The following is a 26,086-nucleotide window of genomic DNA, read 5'->3' as shown; positions in this document are numbered from 1 at the left end:
TACCAGCTGAAAAATGGAATACCACTGAGTTCTGTCCTATTATTGAAACTATTTCTCGTCTCGATGCAGCCTATCTTCCGGATAATACCAAGAGGAGTCCACAATCTCTTGAACGCGGACGACCTCCTTCTCGTCTTACGAGGGGCAAAAGATGAAGGCCTACATCGTAAACTGCAAGCCGCCGTCAAAGCTGTCGATAAAGGGGCAAAAAGCGTTGGATTCACCATATCAGCTACAAAATCGTACACCCTTTACTGCAGTGCGAATGCACGTCGAGGACCCTCGACCGTACTCTGAAGTTCAAACCTCCCTATCAAATGGTGAAGGCAGCGTCCCTCGGACAGACCTCGGTTACAGATGCTTCAGATGATCGGTGCCAAACTTCCGCGTGGCGATCGAAAATCGCTACTGCAGGTGAGCTCGGCCCTAGTGACCGCGAAATTGATGTACGTCATTGGAGTACTTAGCCGAGGAGGACCGGTAACCCTGTAGAACCTCGCCCCAGTCTACAATAAAATGGTATTGTTTGCTTCCGGCACCTTCGTCACTAACCAGAATTAATCAAGTATGGCTGAAGCGGGCAGCACATTCCATAACGAGAAATGTAATTCCTCCCACTTATCTGGCGAGCATCGGATCGACCTTTATGAGCTGACAAACTCAGCGGACCCCGCTGTCGGTCAAATTTGCGGCAAACCGATCGTCCATGGCACACACGAAAACCATCGATCCTGTAGGACGTCCAAAAATGCATACGAGCCGACGATCCGCCCGGTAGTGCGACAACTACTGTCGACCCGCTTCCACTGATCAACCGTCGTCTACAGGTGCCGCATTCCTAGCGGGTTAGTTCAGCCTTCCGAAGGAATGGAGTGTTCTCTCTGCGGAGGCGTACGCCATTAAGATGGCTGTTTCCATCCCGAACATATCTAACATATTAGTCATTCTTACGGCCCCTGCAAGCTGTCTCCAGGCCTTTGAAGCGGGAACATCTAAGCACCCGTGGATTCAGAAAGTGGAGCAAATAGCACGAAACAAATCCGTCCGTTTCTGCTGGATACCTGGGCACGCCGGTATCCACGGAAACAACGAAGCTGATCGGTTAGCAAACATGGCGAGAATACCACCTCCCATTGATGTACCAATCCCAGGCGATGATGCGTTAAGAATAGTGATGCGGAAAAATACAGCAACGATGGAACGACCATGGTTCGCGTTCTGAGACTCCAAGCTGAAAGAGGTCAAAGACACAAGTGGACGGAACGGGGAAGCACTTTCGACAAGCGTGTGCTAACACAGCTGAAAATTGGTCACACGCGACTAACCAATACGTTCTTATTGAAGAACAGGGTGTCGACTCAAAGAAGAAACCAAAATTCCCTGATATTCCCTGATTTCCCAGTAAATTAAAAAAAAATCCAGGTACAGTGCCTACCCGGTTTTGGCCACACAACTCCTCAGCTATAACTTTTCTCAGAATATATTAGGGCTTTATGGACATTTTTTCATGAATTACCAGCCGGACCTCTAACCCATGAAGAGTGGTCCAGTACAATTTCAAATTAAATAAAGCGTTCCATATATTTTATAGAATGTAAAAAAGACAGAAATCTCGTGTTGCCAAAAACGGGAAGGATCCGCATTCTACCCTAAATCCATCCAAATCTCCAAATCATCTTCATGGTGACCAGCAAATCTCGATCAGCAATTTTCCCGTTTTTCTCTCGGAATTTTAGAAATTATCGCGGTTTAGGTATTTTAATTAACCAAAAACTGAAAGCGATGAAGCCAAAGGTAAAATGGGTAATTTCTAAGACAGCAGCACCCTTTATGGATCTTGAATTTGGATCTGCGACAGGTTCGAAGTCTTCACAATTTGTGTATAAAAATTTCGCTCAAAACTTTACAGGCTTTTATTTGATTGTTCTCAAGCCTTTCCTTTAGATTAATTTCCTTTCACAAAGATCTCTCCAGAATTCTTCTACAATAAATTCTCTCTGGAAATATCTTGAAATTATTTTTAAAATAGTACATAAATTCTCTGTAGAACACTCCAAATAATTCTTAAAATTCATCCATTCCTCGAATTTTAAACCATTTCTAAAAATTCACTGGAGCTTCAATTTTTTTTAATTTGCATGAAATTCTCCGTAGAATTCACGTCAGACCAACCATTGAGAAGGGCCTATTAGCTTTTGCGAATAGAGAATTGTTTTCAAATTTTGCTCAGAATTATCTTGGAGTTCTCCTCTAAATTCTTCTGAAAATTGTATGGAATTATCATTAACATTCTCTAGAAATTCCTTTCGAAATGCGCTTGGAATTATACTCGAACTATCCTTATAGATCTTCGGATAATTATTTTGGAATTGTACCCTCAAAATTCGCGTTCCTTGGTATTTTTCAAGAATCCTGGAATCCTCTTCTAGTAAAAAGATCTAGTAAAAACTCACCTAGAGGTTTTCCTAAAGCTACCTAAAAAATCCTCTCTGAAATACCTTGGTGTTAGCTCTAGAATTCATTCTAAAATCTGCTCAAATTTGAAAAAAAAAGTTCTAAAATTTTCTTAATAGTTCTTCAAAGTGACTGTAGTTATCCTGAAAATCTAGACCAGTCCAAGAGTCTTGAAATATTACTGTAGAACGAGGTATATTTTTCCAAATTTGTCAACTAAATTCATGGGATTTTCCCGGTGCCTTCAAATTCCAGCTTTTTTCGGTTTTCCAGGTCCACTGGTCACTCTGCATTTCACATATGAAACACTTGTTTTTAATCCCATTATATTTGTTTTGCCTTGAGCACATTAAGAAAATTTTCCGGATAATATGCTTAACCAAAAGCTAATTCGCGGGCAGATTCCTCCTGTGGGAAAAAGTAAAAACAACGCTTTCATCTCCAAAATTATGTAAGTTAATTCCATCTAAATTGCAATAGCAGCAACATTACCATACTAAAACTTTACTGTGAAGCTAATTTTACGAGTTAACCAGGTTTACAATGAAGGCCTAGAATACTTAATACAGACACTCTATGCTGTCATCAAAGCAATGCTTGTCTACGTATCTTTGAATCATTATTCAATCATAAAAGTGCTACTCCGAGTAATCAAAAAAAAATTCTCCCAAGCAAGACCATTATCGTAAATTATCAATTAGTTAGTTCTCTGAGCTAATCAAGCTGTTAAGAACACAATAAGGAACAAGAGCTAGAAGAATTCAGAAAAAAATTATCTTTTCTTAAAGCTAGGTTTAGACAAGGCAAGATAATTGATCAACTCAGTTGAATTCAACTGACTTGAACGTGTAAACTATGCGATTTAACTGATTTTAATTAAAAAATTGAACCAAGCTCAACTTTTCAAACCAATTGAATTCAACTGAGTTGATCAACGACTTGCCTTATCTAAGTCCAGCTTAACTCTTAATCAATCTTGCATTTGTTAAAAAACCCTCCAATGCGCTCATGGGATTGATTTTTGTTGGACACAGCTGTATCGAGCAGACGCAGAATCTACTTGAAGGTTAAATTTTGTCAGACGCAATTAGGTATAACATCTATTAAGAGACGCACATTCCCATAAGCAGCTTAATTTTGCAACAACTAACAACGTCTAGCGACTCTACGGAACTGAATTTTTTATCTCGGTTCAACTCAGGAATGTGACAACACGCAGTGGGAGCTGAATTTATAATAGGATCAAAATCATCGGAATACCCTTTTATTTGATTAACTTTTGCTCCACTTGCAAAAATGCAACATCAAGCATAGAACATCCAAAACTTCGCAACTCTATTTAAAATTTGAAATTGAAAACCATCCTCAAGCTACAACGAGTAATGAAGTTGTTTGAAACTAGCGAAGTCAGCCATACTTATTAATATGCTTCTGTTATAAAGAAATATTTCCCTGACTTTGAATGAAATTCCCTGATAATCCCTGATTTTCCAGGTCCAAAAAGAAATTCCCTGATTTTCCAGGTTTTTCCCTCAAGAAAGAAGCCACGCCCAGTTGTTGTGGAACGGTTTTAAATGTGTGACACGTGATTTTGCAGTGCAAAAACTGCGAGCGTCAACGACAAAAGAACGACATTGGCAAACCCCCATGCTGAATTTTCTAAGTCAAACTAAACTGTACCGAAACATTTGAATGGATGCAGAGAAAACAAGGAGGAGCAGCCAAAACTCGGTGTAGCGGTAAGAAGCTTAAGCAGTTAACGGAGCAAGGAAGGGAAGAAGAATGTGAAAAAGGAAAAGATGAAGATCAAAGAAGGAGAACTAAGCTGTAAAGAAGGTGAAGCTAATCAAAAACACAAAGCGGATAGCGCATGGAAAGAGTAAGGAGAAACAACCTGAATTGTGCAGAAGTAGAAGAAGAATAAGATGAAATAATTTAATTGAAACCAAGTAACAGATGAAGGCGTAATGGAAAACGAAGAAGATCAAGAAGATATAGCGGAAAATAGCGAAATGAAGAAGACGACACCGAAGGAAAATTGGGGAAGGCATGAAGACGTAGGAGCGGAAAATAAGGCAATTGAAATAAAGAATAAAGAAGATTGTGAAGAAATTAAGAACATAAACAGAAACATGGTGAAAATAGATCAAAGAGTGAATTCCAAGATAAAACAAAAGATCAGAAGAAGTGAAGAAGATACAAGAAGAATAAGAAGATGATACGCAGATGATTCAGCAAAGGAGGAGATGAAGCAGACCCTTCAACAAGATCAAGATAAGTGAAAAAAATCACATTTTTTAATTAAATGAATATGACAGGAATGCATGCATGCATGTAAAATGTCCATAATATTAAAAAAAAAAACAAGGATACTTTTTTTTTTTTTTTTTTGTTCTTTATTATAGAGATTTTTAGCCTGAGGCTAGTTCATCTCTTAAACAAGGATACGTATGCCTCCACAAAAACGATAATCACACCCGTCGCCTCCGTCTTGGTAATACCGTGCCTTTACTGACTAAGCTATGAGATCCCTTCCGAAGATGTCGAAAAAAATATGGGATGGCTTAAAACGATTGAACCTTCCAGCGGAAGTCAAAAGAAGTTATCGTGGAAGCCAGAAGAACTTCTGGAAGAAGCTTCCGAAGAAATCAGATGCACATTTTAAGGAAAGTGGGAAGAGACTTCTGGGATATATCTTCTAAGTCAAAAGAAACTCCCGAGGGTAGTCGTAACTAAAAATTACGCAATCAGTCGGAAGAAAAACCGAAGGCAGCTCGGATTTTTTTTCCAATGGAAGCAAATATACAAACATTATGTGGTTAAACTATTCTATACTTGATAAATCGTTCTACCGAAATCAAAAAATAAAAATTCTAATTTGTAACTGCCATGAATCGAACTTTATAATTTTCTGGTCTTTGAACAAAAATAATTCGTTTCACGGGAAACCAAAAATGGCCACAATATAGAAACACTACCCTTGACTAAGTTGTGGGGTCTCCTTGGAATTCTTATCCAGGGCTGGAAGCGGTTAGTGCCCAAGAAAATAGTGACTTAGTGACCAAATAGCAGTGGCGTCGCGTTCACATGTGCAACCTGTGCACAACACAGGTGCAAATAATATAAAATTATGCATTTAGATTTTTATAGATTTTCTGGTCACATTATAGTTATACTTATAGATCAAAAGTTATCATTAATACTCTATTTTTAGTATAACGCAATTACATCTACGACCTTGGCTTGCCTCAAGAAGAATTCGGTTCCAATGGTCTGCCTAATGCATTCATTTATAAACTCGATAATCCCTACCACGACAAAACTCGTTAAATATTTCACCTAAAAGCGAGCTTCTTCGGTGGCGGGTGGCATCGTTTGTTAATCGTCAAATGCCTGATGTCTAAGTGATTTCCAAAGCTACTATTACCTGGAGATCAAATTAAATCATGTTTGAAACATACCACACATTGCCCACAATCCAATACATGGTGCCTTGCGCCACTAATCTTCATTGAAAACAAGCACGCGCTAAACGGGAGCAACACGAAAACAGCACTCTGGTAGGCTTTAGATGTGTATCATACTTGCAGAGTGGTTTGAATGTGTGAGTTGGAATTGGTGAATGGGTGGTGATGTATATGTACCTAAAGCGTGCACTTCTCGCTGTGCATTTATAAGCAAGAAAGGGAGTGCGAATGCTTTCTCAAAATTTATTCGCTCTCACTCTCTTGCCTGTTGCAATGCTCTCAATTATAGCGAATAATTCGCTAAATTATTTGTTGATTATAGAGGTTGGAACCAGTTCCAACCCAGTGCGAAACCGAACCTTTTGTCAGTGCGAACCTGTAAAGGTTTTAAAAACAAACGAGCAAACTGACGTTTGTCAGAAAACAAGCAGAGCGTTGATACCCGATCCAGGTTGGAACTGCATAATAAACAAATTCGCTATTAGCGATGTTTGCGCCGGTTGCGTCTTTCAAAACTTGAGAGCTTTCTGTGGTTCATTCTGATAGTGTTGTTCTGATTAATGAAGTGTTGAATAATTCGAGTTTGCTACCCAGGGACTTCTGGAATATTCTCTCGGAAGTGTTTGACTGATATTCTTTATTACACTTCAGTCGAAGAGCTTTGTAATAAAAACGAGAATAAATTTAAGATAAGTTAAGATTTTATGATTACTTCGCGTAAAAAGACTCTTTTCAAATAATACGCGAGGTCTCAGACTCGGAGATAAATCCGGAGTGATTTGAGATTTGGGCGTAATTGCTTTTGCAAACAAACAAGTCAATCGCCGATTTCTCGCAAGTAAAAGCTCAATCTTGTAAACAAAGTATACCAAATGATAGAGGAATCGTTCCTTTACCCAACTGTGTTATTAGTTTCAGAGGTTGGGCTTTTATTTGCGAGAAATCGGTGATTGACGTGATTATTTACAAAAGTGATTACGCCGAAATCTCAAATCACTCCGGAAATATTGAAGCTAGTTTATCTGTTTAACCCAGGATCAAACATTATTTGAGAAACACAATGGTTGATGATACATTAAATTGGCTTATGCTTATGACGATCGATAAAAGCTGTTGCATGATGCATCTAGATGTTGTAGATGCAGTGATTAATATAGTATTGAGTATCTTTTGGAATTCTTGGAGCATTGAAAAAAATAAACCAAAAACTATTATGAGGTGGTAAATCGTTAACAAATATAGTTTGGTGCACAGGTAAAAAAAAATGATGCCAAATAGTTCAAAAAAGTGAATTATGGTCAACCGAAATTAATTTACGTCATTTTGTGAGCATTTACAGATTGGCCTACAACAAATACTGCATAGCCTTTGAGAAATCAAATGGTGCTACTTGATTGGAACCTTGTTCCAGATACGCCTAGAAGACCACGCCACACTGTTTACATCCAGTAGCCACTTCTGTCGGACGCAGCTTCAAGAGCTATCGGCTCAGTAGTCCACTTATCAAAATGCCACACTAAGATATCACGAAACATCAACGCTCCACAGCTGTCGATGATAGCGACAGAAAAATACAACAACAACCTTCAAAGTGTATTGAAAACACAACGAACGCCTCTCGAACATAAATAGCACAGTAAGCGCCGTTATCACTACTGTACTCGGTAGCGCTCTCAGCTGTTATGTCGAGCCACACAAGACCCCCGTCACACTCCGCGCGGTACGCCAGTGTAGAGCCCCAGAGCGCACACAACACATGACCCATCTGTTTTCGGATTTCGTTCAAATCCCGCAAGAATGGAAAATAGCTAATGGAAAACAACCTACCTGGTGGGGTGTCGGTCAACACCGAGATGTTGGCTGTGTCCACGTGCGGTGCGAATGCTTCATAGATGTCCGATTCTTCCTCGATACCGCTCAGCTGATCGGTTCCGATGGCATTCACCGGCATTGTGGATCGGTTGGATTCTCTTCTCACGGTTCACACTTAAGGATAAACTCCCCCTCGAGCTGCTTCTTTCACTAAACTCTAAAGGTAATACTTTTTGCTTTGTTTTTCTTCTTAAGAACCTCCAGTCACGAGGTGTTGTTGGAGAGCTTCGGTTCAGTTACGTATCGAAAGCTTCTTGAACACACTTTTGCGATGAATTCCGCCAACAACGAACTCCTTTCACCCTTTGTGGCCACCGGATCTTGAACACTTTCCGCGAAAAAATATGAACCAGTTTCGGTGCGAAACGGGGTCTGATAACCAACCACAAATCGCTCTTCTGCTTTGCCTTGCTCGTCACTATCTGTTGCTTGATTATTTTTTATTCATCAGCAATATATCGAACCGCACGCGAACCCCGATTGCATTCTCTTCCATCGATACAAGGCCCGAAAAAATACAAATAATCGCCGGACTAATTGTCGGTACCGCGCTGCTGAGATTTGAACATGCGAGCCCGGTATAAACACTTGACAGAGTTAGGAACAAGTCAGGTGTCGTGTAGAGGAGGGCTTTGAAGGTGCACACACAGCTTCACCACCACTGAAGCAAAATTGAGGAAACGTTGTCGATGCGATAGACGACTTTGAGGGATTCACCGGAATGGAGGGTTGATAGAGAGCAGCTGATTTGGAGTATGGATTTCTGTTGGGGATATCACAGCGAGTAACAGCGAACATGCAAGAATGAAATGACTAGACTTGAGCGCTCTCTTGGTTGCTTATCTTACTACACACACACACACACTCGCGTAAGCGAGATACTAAGGTAATCTCACTATATATTTTGCTTTTCTTTGCGTTGTCGATTTGCTTCCGAAAAAACTAATCTCAAATGGATCGCTGAATGGCTTTTCGCTCGCTTGCTCGTTGGTTGCTGTCGCAGTCAGTCTATGGGGACACTAGTACCCCGGGGCGTACTCTGAATGCATGCATTGTCCTTCGATCGATGCGCTTATGTGAGATCTTCAAAAAGCATGTTGTAAGCTGGGGGAGAGAACCGAAGAAAAAAAATAATTCATTAGTTTGTGCATGTAACGGACAGAATGTGACGTCAAATCAAACAGCGGTGTGTCAAAGGTTATGAAAATACTGTTACTAACAGGGTGGCCAGTGAGTTTTCATTTTTAAATTCCCGATTTTTTCCCGGTTTTCTCGGTTCAAATCTGATAAATTTCCGGGTCTAACATAGTCAGCAGTAACGGAAGTTTTCAATGACTAGATTTTTTTTAAACGTGACCAAGTGCACATAGTTCAACTTATATGTGGGCAAGAAATAAACAAACAAACAAAAAATGTCTAAGCTAAAGGCCTCTTATTTATGCAAAGCCCCAGAACTTACTGAGCAACTGAGTCATGGAATATATTCATGATCACTATGCCGAACGCTGGATTGAATGGGGCATTAGACCGAATTGCAAAAAGTGTGGGATTGAAATGAAAAATTGTATTAGAAATCTTGAACATAATACAAATGAGATCTAGGGAAAGTTGTTGGAAATCTTCAGATTCTGTACTAACAAAAATCTTACTATGGGATTAAGAAATTTTTCTAGATTCTGATGCTTCATCATTTGTAAGCAGCATTACCCGAGCAAAGTTGGATAACAAAATTAAAGCAAATCAGTATTAAATTTTGCAGTTCCTATCATAATGAAAACTCATTTATAGCATATTGTTCTTTTATTATGTCTTATAGCAGATTGTTCTTTTATTATGCAGTCAAGAGTTTTTTTTTAATGAAAGTAACTTAGCTTCAAGTTCTGCTGTTAACGTCTTGTTGAAAATTAAATTTGTTAGTTCTTCTGTCGTTGAACTAACAATTATTGTTAACCCCCCCAAGGCAAATATCCACGGCCCATACAAAATTTTAAAAATTGCCTATGGACAACTGTCTACGCAGGGGGAGGGGGGGAAGAATCCCAAAAAACTGTCTAAGTAGTTAATGAACAGCCCTTTTCTCTAAATCTGGCTGAAAATCTGACGTACGTAATTATCGTGGAATAGCCATAATCTCTTGCATTGCAAGCTCTTCGAGACAATTGCCAACGATTATTATATTTCTTCAAATAAAAAAAATAGAAATACTGACGTGCATCAAGGCTTTTTCAACGGTCGTTCGACCTCTACAAATTTACTTTACTAATTGACTATTCATTGAATGCAACGGATAATGGAAACCACGTAGAAGCCTTCTATATAGACTTTAGCTAGGTATTTGATCGCATTGGCATACCAATGCTACTCTTTAAATAGCAAAAACAAATGGAATTGGGTCAGGACTCCTGAAATGACTTGAATCGTATTTAACTTACCGACAACGAATAATTCAATTCAACGGAAAGAAATCGAGTCCAATTCAAGTCACTTTAGTCGTCCCCCAAGAATCTCATTAGGGACCTCTTCTTTTTATTCTATACGTAAACATTTCTTTAATTCTCGAAAAACTAAAATTGCTAATATATACCGACAATATGAAGTTTTTTTTTTCTTCAATATATTCCGGAATGAAATACACATATTCTACATACGGCGTATAAAAAAGTCTACTAGAATTAAATGTAAACAAATGCAACTTAATATCATTACGGTATTCTGGCATAAAAAAAACTTTTGTTATCCGCCAGTGTTAGCAGTTAGCAGTACTAAAAAGATATTATTCAAAATCTTATAATGTAGGTATACCAGTGTTGGCAAAATCAGAAATCAATTTATATTTTTCCGCTCTCATGCGCTTGCAATATGACGCGTGATATTGGAACAAAAAATCATGCTTGATATTGATTTTACAAGCTCCTTTTATATTGCGAGACTATTCACAACGTGCGAAAATCAAGCTGAGCGTTGACTCGACACAAAAATGATTCCGTTGCACATCGTTTTCTTAGAAAGAGATAGTATAGTTTGCTATCTTTTTTTTACTCTTCACCGACGACAGACACGAAGTGACTGCTGCCAGCCGTTATAGAAGTTTCGGCTGCATTCGGGTGTAAAGCAAAAATCATGAAACTCAATCTCACTACAGTTTGTTGAGATATGCAACTGGTGAGTTTTGTTAGCTTGATATTCCGAACTGCGATATCATTGTTTGCTTGTTTATTTTACGTGACCTTGGGGGTTGATGAGATTTGATTTTTTTGATACTTTCCCAACACTGATTTATACAAAACACTGGTACAACCTATCGGGATGATTCCGAATTAGTTCGGAATCATGACTGGCCACAATTCCTGAACAACAATGCAGAAGACAGCAACTTTGTATCTAATAGGAATCTCGAGATGTTCACGAAGTTTATAAGAAAACTAGTTCCACCAAGTGAATTATGGACGCACTTTCCGAACTAAATTATTATTTATTAGAGATTTGACCATAGAACAAAATTTGAGAAAGTATAATTTCACATCGTAGTATTACTTTCCCAATACAATTATCTTCATAAATTGAATGATATCATACTCTTACTCCTGCTGAACATACTTATTCAGAATTACCATTACCATTCTTCGAATTTCTAATATGGCAGATTAGTGCAATGAATTTAAGCTTCATATATAAAGATTATTATCTTTTATTAGAAAATGGCAACATGAGCAAATTTAGGACTTCAAGATAGTTCATCTCCATTAATAGAACAATTTAACTTTTTTCATGATCATACTCTTTTAATTTTAATTATAATTACTGTATTAATTACTTACTTAAGGGTCCTGTGCACCACCAGCAGTGCAAAGGGCCAACGTGAAAGACTTCCATCCTGGGCGGCTGCTCGCTTTTGCCTTGACCTGGGCCCAGGTCAGATTTCTATCGACTTGCTTAATTTCCTTATTGAGGCTCCGCCGCCATGAGCCCCTGGGTCTGCCTCTGCTGCGATGTCCTGCTGGATTCCAATCCAGCGCTTGCTTGCAGATTTCGTTTCCGCCTCGTCGAAGTGTGTGGCCGACCCACCTCCACTTTCGCTCTCGAATTTCTGTTGCTATCGGCTTCTGATGACATCGACGATGGAGCTCGGCATTCGAGATCCAGTTGTGTCGCTCTTGGTCCCGCCGTCCGACGCTATTTGGCTGCCAAGATATTGGAAACTTTCGACCTTCTCCACTGCTTGCCCCGCTACCGTAAAGTTGGAAGGGTTGCCCGTGTTGATATCCAACGATTTGGTCTTGTTGACGTTGATGGTGAGACCCGCCGCAGAGGAGCGTTCGGCTAGGTCATTGAGCTTACTCTGCATATCAGAGCGCCATTGTGCTAGTAGAGCAACATCATCAGCCAAATCGAAGTCGTTGAGATGCTCCATGGTGATAGGCTGCCAAAGCAGCCCACGGTTCAGTACACGGTCAATTGTACTTACCATGATCTCGTCGATTACGATGAGAAACAGTAGCGACTAACCGGATAGGGTCGGACAAGGCTCCGTTATGCAGAACTCTGCACGTCAAAGCCTCATACTGCACTTCGATGAGGTTGACGATTTTATCCGGGACTCCCTTGCGTCTCAGGGCGCCCCACAGATTCTCGTGATTGAGACGGTCGAAAGCTTTTTCGTAGTCAATGAATACCAAATAAAGGGACTCTTGGAATTAATTGACCTGCTCCAGGATGATGCAGAGCGTGACAATATGGTCCACACAAGATCTTTCTGCACAGAATCCTGCCTGCTGCCGTCGGAGAGTCGCGTCGATCTTCTCCTGTATCCGATTCAGGATAACTTTGCACAGAACTTTGAGAACAATACACAGTAGCATGATGCCTCGCCAATTGTCGCACACAGTCAGATCCCCCTTCTTTGGGACCTTCACTAAGATGCCCTGCATCCAGTCGGCCGGAAAAGTCGCGGTGTCCCAGATATTACAGAATAGTTGATGCAACATTTGTGCGGATAGCATGGGGTCAGCTTTGAGCATCTCTGCTGATATGCGATCGACCCCTGGAGCCTTGTTGGATTTCATAGCTTCAATAGCTTCGGATAGCTGCTTCAATCTCCTGCAGTGATGGGGCCTCGGAATTGACGCGAGTGATGCGCCGCACCCTAGGCGGATCATGCCGAGATGTTGATGGCTGGTTGGCCGTCGAAACTTGAAGAAGTTGTTCGAAGTGCTCAAAGCAGCGTTTCAGCTGGTCAGTGGGGTCGGTAAGCAATTGTCCAGTCGTGTCCTTCACTGGCATCCTCGGGTTCATCCTTGCTCCACTCAGGCGTCGTGAGATATCGTATAGGAGGCGTATATCGCCAGTGTTTGCGGCTTTCTCCCCTTCGTCGGCCAGGGAGTTCACCCACGCTCGCTTGTCCCGTCTGCAAGAGCGCTTGACTTCCTTCTCTAGAGCCGAGTACCGTTGACGGGCTTCGTTCTTGGCTCCTCTGGTTCTCGCCCGCTCTATCGCGGCTTTTGCTTCTCTACGCTCCTCAATCTTCCGCCAGGTTTCATCTGTGATCCACTCTTTCCTCTGGGTGCGCAGCTCACCCAAGTTGTTCTCGCTTGTTTCTATAAAGGCATTCTTGATGGCCGTTCATTGTTCTTCTACGCTGCCACCTTCTGGAACGTCCGCAGCTCGAGTCTCAAGTTCATGAACAAAAGACCTTTTTACCGCTGGATCTTCAAGTCGGCGTGTGTTGAACCGCCGCCCGAGACTCTCCTCCCGTCGCTGGATCCGCGCCATGCGTAGGCGGATTTCACCGATTAGAAGATGATGGTCAGACGCGATGTCGGCGCTGCGTTTATTCCGGACATCAAGAAGGCTCCGTCTCCATTTTCGGCATTGATGCAGATGTGGTCGATCTGATTCTAGCTAAAAATATTTATTTGCATAATATAACCTGGAAATTTCAGGGTTACATCTTCCTTTTTGGGAGCTGAGGAGACATAGAGCTGCATCATATTGTATGTAAAATAATTATTATTTTCATTGCGGAATACCAGTTTTTTTTTATCCATATAAATGTATTTTCATTATTACGTATTTTAATGTTCTGATATATTTCATTTCTCCATAACATATGTTTACTATATATATATAAATAAATACTGGGTTGGGAGGGAGTATCAGGGTATCATTTGACCTGGAACTGGACGATTGGAGTGGTATGACAACCGGAGTCTAGGAGGGAATAAACACTATCATTTTCTTTATCCTACCGATTCGATTGTGATGGTGTGAATTCTACTCCAACAGTTTCATGGAGATTGACGCGCCCTTCTTAACAAACCATCCTGTAGGAAGCTTAATAAGTATTGCGAATTGCGTTATTCGATTTGTTGGATCGTATCGTTGGAAGGAGAATCTTAAATTTCCGTGGATTTCGCGTAAGTGCCTCTGCTTACGGGTCCACCCCTCAAATTGATCTTGCTATTAAGTGGAGCTGCATACAAGACAAGATCTTCGAAGGGAGGGTGGCTACCTTACATACATACATACATACATACATGCAGATGTGGTCGATCTGATTCTCGGTATGTCCATCACGGGAAACCCACGTGACTTTGTGCACTGGCCGATGGGGGAAGAGCGAGCCCCCGATCACCATGTCGTTATTGCCACAAAATTCTGCAAACAGCTCACCGTTCTCGCTCATTTCGCCGAGACCATGGCGTCCCATGACACGCTCATAGTCCGTGTTGTCGGAGTCGATCTTCGCATTGAAGTCGCCAGTGTAGATCTTGATGTCACCCTTTGGAATTTTATCCACGACGGCATTCAGTTGACTGTAAAAATTCTCCTTGCCCTGTAGCTCGACAGCATCGGTTGGCGCATAACATTGGATTATGGTAAGGTTACGAACCCGTGTTCTAAATCTGGCAAATCCTCTCATTAATAGGCTCCCACTTGATGAGCGCAGCACTTGCCTGGACGCTAAGTAGGAGACCAACTCCACGATGGCGGGGAGCGTTTTCACCTCGAATACCAGAGTATAGTAGTACCTGTCCCGACGGCAGTTTGTGTTCTCCAAAGTTTGGCCAACGAACTTCACTCAGTCCCAGGATTTCCAGCTTCATGCGTTGCGCCTCGTTGGCGACTTGTGCCAGTTTACCCTGCTGGGCTAACGTCAATACATTCCATGATCCACGCTATGTCTGAAGGCACTTTTTTTGCAACATTCATGTACCTCATATTTTTCTTCACAAGATGTTAGCATTGATCCTTACAATCAAATCTGTGATAGTTTTAAAATATTTCATCTTGGGTTTTTAGAGAAAAAGAGTTTTGAAGAATACTTAGTCGTTTACAAAGGCGTATACGGACTATTGATGATACAAAACTGTTACGGATCGAAACAAATTCAGCTGAAAATGATTCAAAAGGAGATTAAAGTTGTCAAAACTCTAAGTTTCAATGATACAGTAAGATTCCCTCTTCGGTACCGTCAGATATCGTAGCAATGTCATGATCTCAGAATGTTTAAATTAATAAAATAATCAAACATTGGTTTAGTCTCTAAATTTACTATTATTTAGCCATTCCATTGCAAAACGATATATTGGTTCTCAGAATTTGGTAGGAAATGGTAGTTTTGATCCTTATCGTAAATTTTTTTTTGTCATTAGGGTGACTATTTCAACGTTAGGGTAGTCCAAAAAGCGTTTATTTTTTATTTTTTTCAAAAATGACTTTTTTTTTTAAATTATAGCTTTTGAACAACTGGGCCAATTTTAAAGATCAAAATATCAAATGAAAGGTAATTAAAAGTACTTGTAATGATGCAATATAATTATAGCAAAACATCGGGATTTTATATTTGAAAACATTGATTGTATTCGTTTATTATGGTTTTCACGGTTTGTAGATAGAGGGTGCAAAGTGTTTTTATATTTTTCCTTAAAAATTTAGGCTTTTTTACACAACATATCGAAAAATCAGCGATGTGTTGTTTTTCATTAGCTGATGATTAAAATTTCATCCTTCAAAAACTGCACGATTATCAGGCAATGGCGTTTATCAAGCACCTACAATGGTGACCAGCGAATCCAAATTGCGTATGCTGAGTCGCATTTGCGGCAGCCACCATATTGCGTTATTGGGATCATTCTTGGCCGCGTTGTCTTTCCTCATAGCTGATTTGAGGCCGGGCTGGATAGTTTGACATTTAGCCAATTTTAGCGTCTGTAATATAACTAAAGTATAGTTTAAAGTCATGTAAAATATAAAGTTATAAAGATAACTGTTACATACTGACCTTATTAACACTCAGATTAAGATCTTTCTTAAAGCTGAGTAAATGTTCGTGAGAAATCTTAGATTTTTTCCAGACTGTTTCAAATTTAAACGCATTGGTCTTCCTGCGACGTTTGAAAAACTAACCGAGACTAGTTTTTTGCCTGCTAACTAACTAATGCTTTTGGCAACAAAGTGATGGTTACTTTCATCTGCCAATTTTGAGAGATTCTGAAGTCTGAATCCTGAAACCTGCGTCCGAAATTTTTTATGAATTTCTTTTTTTTTCTGTGGTGTTTTTTTCTAACAAATATGTACACACCCGCACAACTTTGACTGTCGAGTTTGGTCTTCTGGATATTTATGAACCTCAATTTTCATAAACTGCTCCCTTTTTATACCGGTAAACGGCAATGTAACATGCGTGAGTCGTACTCACGATTTTTTTTAGGTGGCAAACTCTCATTTTTACGCCCTTCCACCCTGCTAATGCCCTCGATCACATTTCGTAAAAGAGAAAGAGATATTGCAACAAATTCTCAATATTATACCTGTTTTCTAAGACATGGAGTGGGAGTTGTTCCACCAACGACCCGATGAGGCAGCTTATAGAAGTTACATTCAAATTCAAATCCCTGTTCATATGTTTTTCCTTGATTTCGTTGAACTTCGATGAAATTCTTCTAACTTTCATGATGTTCTTTGATGTTCTTGTTTTTTTTCGTGAAATTCTCAGACGTTTTTTAAAATTCATAGTAGGTACTTTCGTAATGTTATTAAATTTTCCTGTGGTTCACAAACCATCCTAAAGGTTGCAAAAATTTTCTCGCGTTTAAAGAACTGTTTGCAGACCATTATTGAAATTCATATAATGTTGCTATAGTTCACAGAACTCTCTTCAAGTTCGTAGAACTTAGCAGGAGGGCATTGCACTCCCCTGAAGCTCACAAAATGTCCCTGAAGTTGGCAGATCTGGAGAGCGAAGCACACCTTTAAAGTTTGAAGAATTTTCCTGAAGTCTTTCCTGAAGTTCAATGAACTTCTCTGAAAGTTGTTGAATTTCTCTGCTTCTTTGGAGGAACTTATTTATAGTTTGCCGAACTTTCCTAAAATTCACTACAGTTCCCTATAGTTCACAGAATTTCCTGGAAAGTCGCTGAACCTTCCTAAATGTTTTCTTATTCAAAATATGGGAATTGCAATGAAGCTCTAGCAATTCTGTAGTAATTCAAGGCTAGGACTACCTAAACTCACTGGGCAAAAATAGCTAACCTCATGTGAGTTTCTTTCCTGTATTATCGGTTAGACGATTTTCAAACCAATTCGTCATGGTTGCCAGAAATTATTTTCGATCTCGCCATTGAGTCAAACATATCTATATTTTTTAATCCAAGCCAATTGTCCACCCCTTGGGATGTTTTGGTGGCAAATACAACAAGCAAACGCTCTATTTTCTTCATGAAGTTTTTTTTACACTCGAATGAGGGAAGAGAAATTAATAAAGAAGTTGTTCTGGCAACAATTATTAATAGATTTTGGTCAAAGTCGACATAATCAATACGGATCTTACTTGAGAGTCAGAGTTAGAGTTCTATTTAATGCCATTTAGATTAATTCAATCATCATTTGAATCTTGTTTAACTGCATTTGTTCAATTCGCAATAGTCCATATACACCTTCATAATCGGCTTTGTAAACTTCAAAACACTTTTTCTCAAAAAACCCAAGATGAAATATTTTAAAACCATCACAGATTTGATTGTTAGGATCAATACTAACATCCTGTCAAGGAAAATCTGAGGTACATGAATGTTGCAAAAAAAGTGCCTTCAGACATAGCGTGTGATCCAATTCGTGTCCGTTGTTTTGCGCTAAAAGTCGCTGCCGTTATATCAGTTCGATGTCTTTCTCTGTTGGTTTCTGTAACAATTGTAAAGGTTTCAGAGACAGTAGATGGTTGGCCTAAGGTCTCCTATCCGCCGTGATGGGGCTGCCATCTTAGGTGTAGCTTCCGGGGAAGAGCATTTCTTATTCAGTCGCTGGATGCCAGTCAGACGCTGTTTGAGCCGCACCTCCATGGTGAACAGACGCTCGGGTTGGCGAAGCATTTCCTCTATCACCGTGCTATGGTTACCGCGCCAGTGTTCGCGTCGCACCTCCTCACTCTGCTATTGTCGGATTGACAACATTGCCCAGGCTACGCCAACCAGCTGTGTCCATGTTTCAGCTGGCAGTCTTTTGTGATCATATGACTCGTGGAGGCGTGAGGTAGGAACTTGTGAGGACCGGAGCTAGGTATATCGCCCTGTATTAATTGCTTATATTATATTTATATTACATTTTAATTAATTTACTAACCGATATTTACTACATGGACAAACAATTTAAATTATTTGAACAATTTTACCAGTAGTAATTTTAATATTTATTGCTTTCCCCTCATTACGTTTATTATATTTAATAGATGAAAAAAAAGCTATTGGTCATCAATGATACTGACAGTAATCAAAACTGACCTATAAATATATCACTTGCCGTTATAGGGTTCTGATCTATAAATAGATCACTGGGTGTACCTGTTAGGTTGGGAATTATCCACGGCCCATACAAATAAAAAAAATATCGTACGGACAATTGTCTAAGCAGGGGGAGGGGGGGGGGGTCAAGAATCCAAAAAAAATGTCTACGTGGTTAGTGAACAGCCCCTTAAACCACATACACATTATTCCAGCAAAGTTGGTGGGGTTAGCGAAAATCTACTCAGCTCTCTAATCATAGACGTGTTTGATCTGTAAGCATTGAAAACAAACTTCTGAGTCACCGCCGACGACGGGTAGCCACAGAGTAATTCCCAGATTTACGACATAATACCTCGCCGGCTTCCAATCCGGGAGATACCCCCACCGCTGCAGACAGCATCGTCCGCCGTCGTCGTCAACGTAGTTCGATTGTGAAATGTGTAGTATCGATGACGGCGACCGCCCCCGCCGATCCATTCCATATCACAGTTACGTAAGGTCAAGCTTGCTGCAGCGGCAGATTCCGATTTCTCGTTATCGGACCGTCCGCTCTCTCGTCGCGCACCCTTGTGACTGGATTTTTTGGTCTAGGGCCAAAAATAACTGAAATGTGTCTTCTGTCGTCGTCCTCGACGACGACGATAACAAAACCTCGGTGGATGAATGATGTGACGGCCGACTCCATTTTTTTTTCTATTTATTTTTGTTCGGGGACGTACCAAACTAACAAGCTTTGGAGCTTTTATGCAAGCTCATTGCTGTGGCTGTGATCATCACAGAGGGATACTAATTGGAATTAGAAGCATTTTTGGGGAGAAGGCTGTTGGCATGCTGTGTTAATATGACCTCGACGGCGATGATGTGGTGAGTGTAAATCGGCCGACATTCGCCCTTATTCTGCGCGGCGAGTTACTCTCTGTCACTACTATGTTACATGATGTTAAAGTAGACGAGGAATACGATCCCGCGGATAGAAAGTACATTCGTTATGAGTCACGTCGTACGGTGTGAGTCCCCGTGCACGAGGTGCACGTTGCGCGTCACACGAGGTGACTATTGTCGCCTCACTAGAGACAGGGAGTCGCTAGCCACGCAGAATAGGAGGGGGTGACACTAAATTCTAAGTCCTGCTTAGACAGATAGCGGATTCTGTCTGCCCCGGATGTGTGAAATTTGTCAACATGCAACATGATGTTGCGGAAAATTATGTTAAGAAACAGAGGCTCACAATTCTATATGATACTTTATTAGGCAAACACAGGCACTAAAACTTCGTCAACATAGCAGCAATTTAATCTCATATCTAGACAACTGCACAATCTGTGTCAAGCAAGTAGATAAAAGTATTTTCACAAAAATAGTAGGTAACCCATATAGAGAAGAATAGTCACCAGTGAAACATTTTTCAAACTATTAACTAGATCCATTGAGGGAAGAAAAAAAAGTAAGAAGTTGTATAGAAGACACGACCGTGGATTTCACGTAGGATTACGTGCTCGGTCTCAATATTCGGCGACTTTGTTAGCGTAACCACTTTTTCCCATCACGGAAACGCCTCGTTTTCTAATTAAATTAAAAAATCGTGCACGGAATTTTGGTTTAGTCAATACATAATAAAAAAAGCGAAAATTTATTGGAGGAATTTCTTGCTGAAATTTTTTAATCACGAGATATTCGCGATCAATCATATAAATTCGAGGTTTTCATTGCTTTTTTCTAGCGTCTTGGAGAAAACCTTTACTTTAATTCTAAGTGATTCTGATTAATTGACAAGGTCATGTGGTATTCGGTCATTGCGAGAATTTTTATGTACCACTTCCATACTGTTACACATTTGACCACAAACGTTTCCTGACCAAAGTCCAGCATCAAAATGACAGCACATTGAAATCAAGTTTTGATATCAACATCAAACTGAAATCATAATTTGATTTCAGTTTACGCAACTGACAGATTTGACATCAAATTTTGTTTTCATTTTGCTGTACATTTGCTCTTCAGAAATATGTTGTTGCGGGTTTGTTTTCATTGCTTTAGCATAACATCAAATTGAATACTTGTTTTGTTATCAACAGGAAAAATTGATATCAAATTGAGTTTTCAGTTTGCTCTCACTGTGAAATAGTTTTCAATGTGATGTCGCAGGAAGATTATTTTGCTCTCGATTTTGATATTTTAACCGTTAAAACGATCAAAACGACAGCAATCTTTGTAATCATTATCAGCGAAATCACAACATCAAATTTAGGTTTCAATTTGATCTCAGACTTTGCTCGGGTTGGTGCTGGGTACATTATCAAAAAGCTTTGGGGGTGATGTGGCTGGCAGCAAGGCGAGGGAACGTTCAATGAAAATTAACTCTTAAATAACAATAATTTATGGTGATCCCGAAAACAGGGCCGGTAGCGCTGATGCGATATAATAGTAGTGACCTTTAGTGACTAAAATTACGGAAATAGTGACCAAATAGTGACTTGTAAATACTAAATAAGTAACCATTTATATGGTAACATAGATTCAAATACGGTTTGATATTGTGTCATGGAATTCAATATCAAATTTCATAAATTCCTCTAATTTAATCGAATCTCACATCGGAAACTTCTGTGAAGAGCATTTGAAGTGATTCTAATAATTTACTTTTGCTTACGTTATACATGATGACTAGCAAATAGTAATTCCCATTTTTATGATCTTGAATTTGATTCTGCGTTCGAAATCTCTAAATATTTGATATATCTAGGTAGATAAATTAGGGGCCCCCCTTAGCTCAGTCGGTAAAGCCGCAGCTACAAAGCAAGACCATGCTGGAGGTGGCTGGGTTCAATTTCCGGTCCTGTCTAGGAATTTTTGGGGTTGAAAAATTTCTCGATTTCCCTGGGCATAGAGTATGATTGGACTTGCCACACAATTATACCAATGCAAAAATGGTACAGGCATCGAAAGCTCTCAATTAATAACTGTGGAAGTGCATCTAGAACACTAAGTTGAGAGCACGCAATAAGCTAATATGCAATATGCAATAAGCTTGAAATGCGAAGAAGAAGAAGAAGAAGAAGAAGGTATATAATTTTGAAAATTTGCTATGAAATTTTCACAGAATTTCTTCAGAATGATCTCAAGAATTTTTTTAGAATAATTCCTCTTCTCTTAAACTTAGAGGCAAATAAGCTTTTACAAACATAATACTGCATTCTTGAATTCTTTGCAGAACAATCAACAAAATTCTTGGAAATAGATCATTTTCGTAGTTGGAAACGCTTAACATCAAATATCAGAATTAAAGTGGAATTTAATACGATAGATGAGGAGATGAAAGTAAAGAGTTGATAGTTCCGTTATAGTGTGATAGTGTAAAATTTGTGTATAGAAAGTAGAAAACGAACAAAGGATAGTTTTGAGGAAGGTACGAATAGGGTAGAGCATCTCCTTTATCAAGCTCATCCGTTAATGAGGGATGGTGAGGGGTGTTTCCCCCTGCCACCACTGGCAAAAGGGATGATCACCGATTTGCTCATGTACCTCTGATGTGCGGAAACAGTTCAATTGATTGTTTCACACTCAAGTGGCCATCTGACGTAAACAACTACCCGATTCGTACCTTCCTCAACATTGTCCTTTGCTCGCTTTCTAGTTTGATAAACAATTTTCAAACTGCCGTATTATAACGGAACTATCAACTCTATAATTGAATCTCCTCCTCGGTCGTATAAAATCTTCATTTTAAGTCTGATATTTGACGTTAAGCATCTCCGACTATGTAAATCGTTAAATTCACGCATGAAGTAATAACATATGATTAGTTAAAGTAGATTATTTTCGATTTTTTATTGATTCTTTTAGACAAGGTTGCAAATGCTCATTTCTGCTAAAACAATGATTTTTTTAATTATGAAATAATTAGATGCCATGATCATATTTTGAATTTGTAGGATACAAGAAGAGGTTGCAAAGAATGTGTTTGACATATTAAACCTGTTTATTTCACTTCATGAGAGTCATAATCAGCGATTTTTCACACACTCACTCACTCACTCACTCACTCACTCACTCACTCACTCACTCACTCACTCACTCACTCACTCACTCACTCACTCACTCACTCACTCACTCACTCACTCAGCGATCAGCAAATCGCTGATTGTGACTCATAGAAAGCAAAATTTACAGGTTTTATGTTTCAAACGCATACTTTGTAACCTCTTCTTGCAAGTTACAAGTAAAACATGCCATCATACCATCTTTTGGTTTTATTATTCCGAAAAACATTATTTTAGCTGAAATGAGTATTTGCAACCTTGCTTTTAGAAACTCCCTGAAGACTCCTTCCATAAATTCTAAGGATGGATTTCCATGCAATTAACCTCAAAAGTTTCATAAATTTCTACTTAGAATAATCTTGGACTTCTCCCTTGCATTCAATTCGTATTTTCCTTAGAATCCCCATAGTATTTCCTCAGAATTCTCAAAACAAAAACCCATCACAAACTTTGAAACTCTTCTCAGAGTTCCTTTGAGATTTAACCCTCAAAATGCGATTCCATTTGAATTCTTCTCGGAATTTATTTCGAACTCTTTAGAATTCTCTTGAAAGTATCGTCAGTAATCACCCCAGAATTCTTTTAGAACTATCCGCAGAGTTCACGGGATTTTCATGGAATTTTCATCAGAGCCATTTCAAAACTAATTTTGAATTCTTATTATAATTGGACCTAGATTATTAAGATGCACTTTCAATTACATTAGAATTAATTCCAAAATGGTTTCGGAGCTGAATTTTGCGTCTCTAATAATTTAAACAATAATCAAAAGCGACGCTCATATGTGTTAAGCCAAGTTTAACTATATAGGTAAACCTGGCTTAAGATTTAAGCGGATATGAAGAAATCGGTCCTCAGAACACTTAATTTTACATGAGACTTTCCTAGTCCGTACGTTGGTATTCTTCTTTGATATATCTTGGTGTCTGCCCTAGAATCCTTTAAAATTTTCTTTTAAATCGAAATTGAAGGCATTTCCCAATAGTTTTCCTGGTGTTCTAACGTTTTGCGGTTCACTGGTCACTCTGGTTAAAATTTTCAATTGTTCAACAGATATGTATATTTTGTTAAAACTACTGTAGACTTTCTTAGTGCCAAGTATTCAATTTAAAAATTTTGTGAAAAAGTGACTTTAGTGACTATTTTTAGGGAAATAGTGACTTTAGTGACTTTTTGGTGTGAAAAGTGACTTTTTAGTGACTGGCTTCAAAATAGTGACCAAGTCACTAAAAAGTGACCTGCTACCAGCCCTGCGAAAAGAACCGTTTTGTCGTGATGGTTGAGTAATGCTGAGCTATTAGGGTGTTCAACACGGATAAGGCTGGCGACGACGAGCAACTGAATCTGATCAGTAGCGGTGCGGCTTCTTCTCCTCCTCGCTGTGATTGAATAAACACCGTTCGGCGAGACCGGATGGAATTCGATTTTGAAATCAATGTTAGGGAGAGCGCTTTTCGCAGGCAATCGGTGATAATTTTAATTATCATAGCAACAGTTGCACATTCGTGCAATTTTCAGTAGTGACCTTTTGAAATTGATAAAATATTAAATTTAACAGATTCGTAGAAAATTCCTATCGATTGGCGTATTAAGAATTAAAATCCATTATCTCATTTCATTTTCATTTTCATTTTGCAGCTTTGGTGGTGTAATGGGAGCGCAAGTCAATCCAAAGCCGAGGATAAAGGAAGGGTAGTGGCTGAATAGTCTATGCGAACCACTTGAACGTCATGGGAAAAGGAAGGGATTGAAGAGGTCGGTTATCGGGAGGTTTGGAGGAAATGACACATAGTACTAGATTTGTGATGCAAAATGTAAAGAAACCGAAAATCCATCTCCCACTGATTCATCCTTTCACATACATACCAAATTGATATTTTAAAGCAACCATCAAAATAAACAGACATTCTATGAACAGGCTAAATAGTTGCCAGTTGCTTTAAAGGCTAGTTGCCTCCCTAAGCGGACTCCCCGCATCCTAACTCTTTTACTAATCTACTTAATGTTATTAGGCTGTCTAAATTTTCTTATTTAAGTTCGTTTGATGATTATGATATCTCATTAGTCTAATTTAATAAATTATTGAAATCTCTAATTCACCTAATCAATCATAACTTATGCTTTATAAGGTACCTGTACTTGTGCATGTAATCTAAAATTTAACGTGATTCAAGTAATTTTGACTTTGACCTATATTTATTATATTTAAGTTCGACCCTGGTGACACCTTCAAGTGACTAAAATGCTTCACTTTGAAGTTAGTTTCCTAGCTGATTTTTAAATTATATAGGGTATATGCTCCAACTATGCTCCAAGCATGCCACAGTGGAAATCCCGAGCCACAGTTCAAACACTTATCCCAAATCAAAATGAAGCACATATAAGATTAGTTACAATACCATGTACCAAAATGGTGTTTAACATTGTTCCCTGAGTAATACCTCAATGAAAACAACAACGAAAGCTTGTCACGCAAGTAGAAGGAGCACTGTTGGGCACTTTCTGAAATATTTCAATAGTATAATTCCCTTGCAAACCCAAATAAATCTATCTGCGTAAAAATAAATAAAATAAGAGTGATTTGCGGCAAAACCTGCCAGTATCGCACCCAACGTCAGTGCCTATACGTAAGCGTACTACAACGCGGCTCTCAAACAAAGGAGTAACAAGTGTGATACTATCACTTCAGGCTAGAACTTTGCATAGGTTCATCAGAGAGGGGAAGCTCAGTAATCCTCATCGCATGCTCATGACGCTATTCTGCCACGGCATGAGTCAACGATGCCGGACCTAAACCTGTCTCCAACGCTCCGCTATGAAGCATAAGATTATAACCCCCGCTCACCAACGTCCAGGTTAAAATCTAGCCAAGGGGAGGGAAGAATTAAAATCCATTATCTCTGGATCAAAATCGCACCACTATCATGCCACGACTGACTTTGGTTTTTTTTAAATTGCATTCCCCATTTTGCCTTAAAAATACATCGTATGTTAGATTTAAACTAATGGGAACTGACATCTGATTGATGACCTTGACAAATGTCCAAAAAATAGTAATGCTGAGCTATTAGGGTGTTCAACACAGATGAGGCTGGCGAGCTATGTGTTGTTTGGAACGAAGGTGACGCGCTTGGCATAGATGGCCCACAGCGATTAAATCAAATCAGTGGCTGCTTGCGTTGTGTACTGGAGAACAATGTTCAACACCACGCCGAAAGCACTGCTGCTGCTGCTGCTGATGACAACCGCAGGGCTGGTAGCGATCAATGCTGTCAAAAATAGTGATTTAGTGACCATGTAGAAGAAATAAGTGACCAAATAGTGACTTATAATTATAAAAAAGTGACTAAAAAGTGACAAAGGGAAAAAAGATTAGTCGTTCTGATGACATACCAAATAAAAGTTTTATGTTTTGGACTTATTCAATTAGATTCTCATGAACACTTAAATATGTACGATACGAACCTTTAAAGCG

General features: G+C 39.4%; 1 protein-coding gene across 1 annotated transcript in view; it reads right to left on the bottom strand.

Annotated features, from left to right (window-relative positions):
- Positions 1-26,086, bottom strand: part of sky (GTPase-activating protein skywalker) — a 183,062-nt gene that overhangs the window by 120,678 nt on the left and 36,298 nt on the right. The window contains exon 2 of the mRNA XM_065225032.1: positions 7,749-8,897. Coding sequence (XP_065081104.1) covers positions 7,749-7,872 — 124 coding nt within the window. The 5' untranslated portion in view covers positions 7,873-8,897. The remainder of the gene's footprint in view (positions 1-7,748; positions 8,898-26,086) is intronic.

Source organism: Ochlerotatus camptorhynchus, unplaced genomic scaffold, assembly GCF_037179485.1.
Source record: "Ochlerotatus camptorhynchus isolate MF236.1 unplaced genomic scaffold, CSIRO-AGI_Acam_v1.1 ptg000220l, whole genome shotgun sequence".
NCBI lineage: Eukaryota > Metazoa > Arthropoda > Insecta > Diptera > Culicidae > Ochlerotatus > Ochlerotatus camptorhynchus.
Note: the sequence above shows the minus strand (reverse complement) of the source record. Positions and strands in the feature narration are given on the sequence as shown.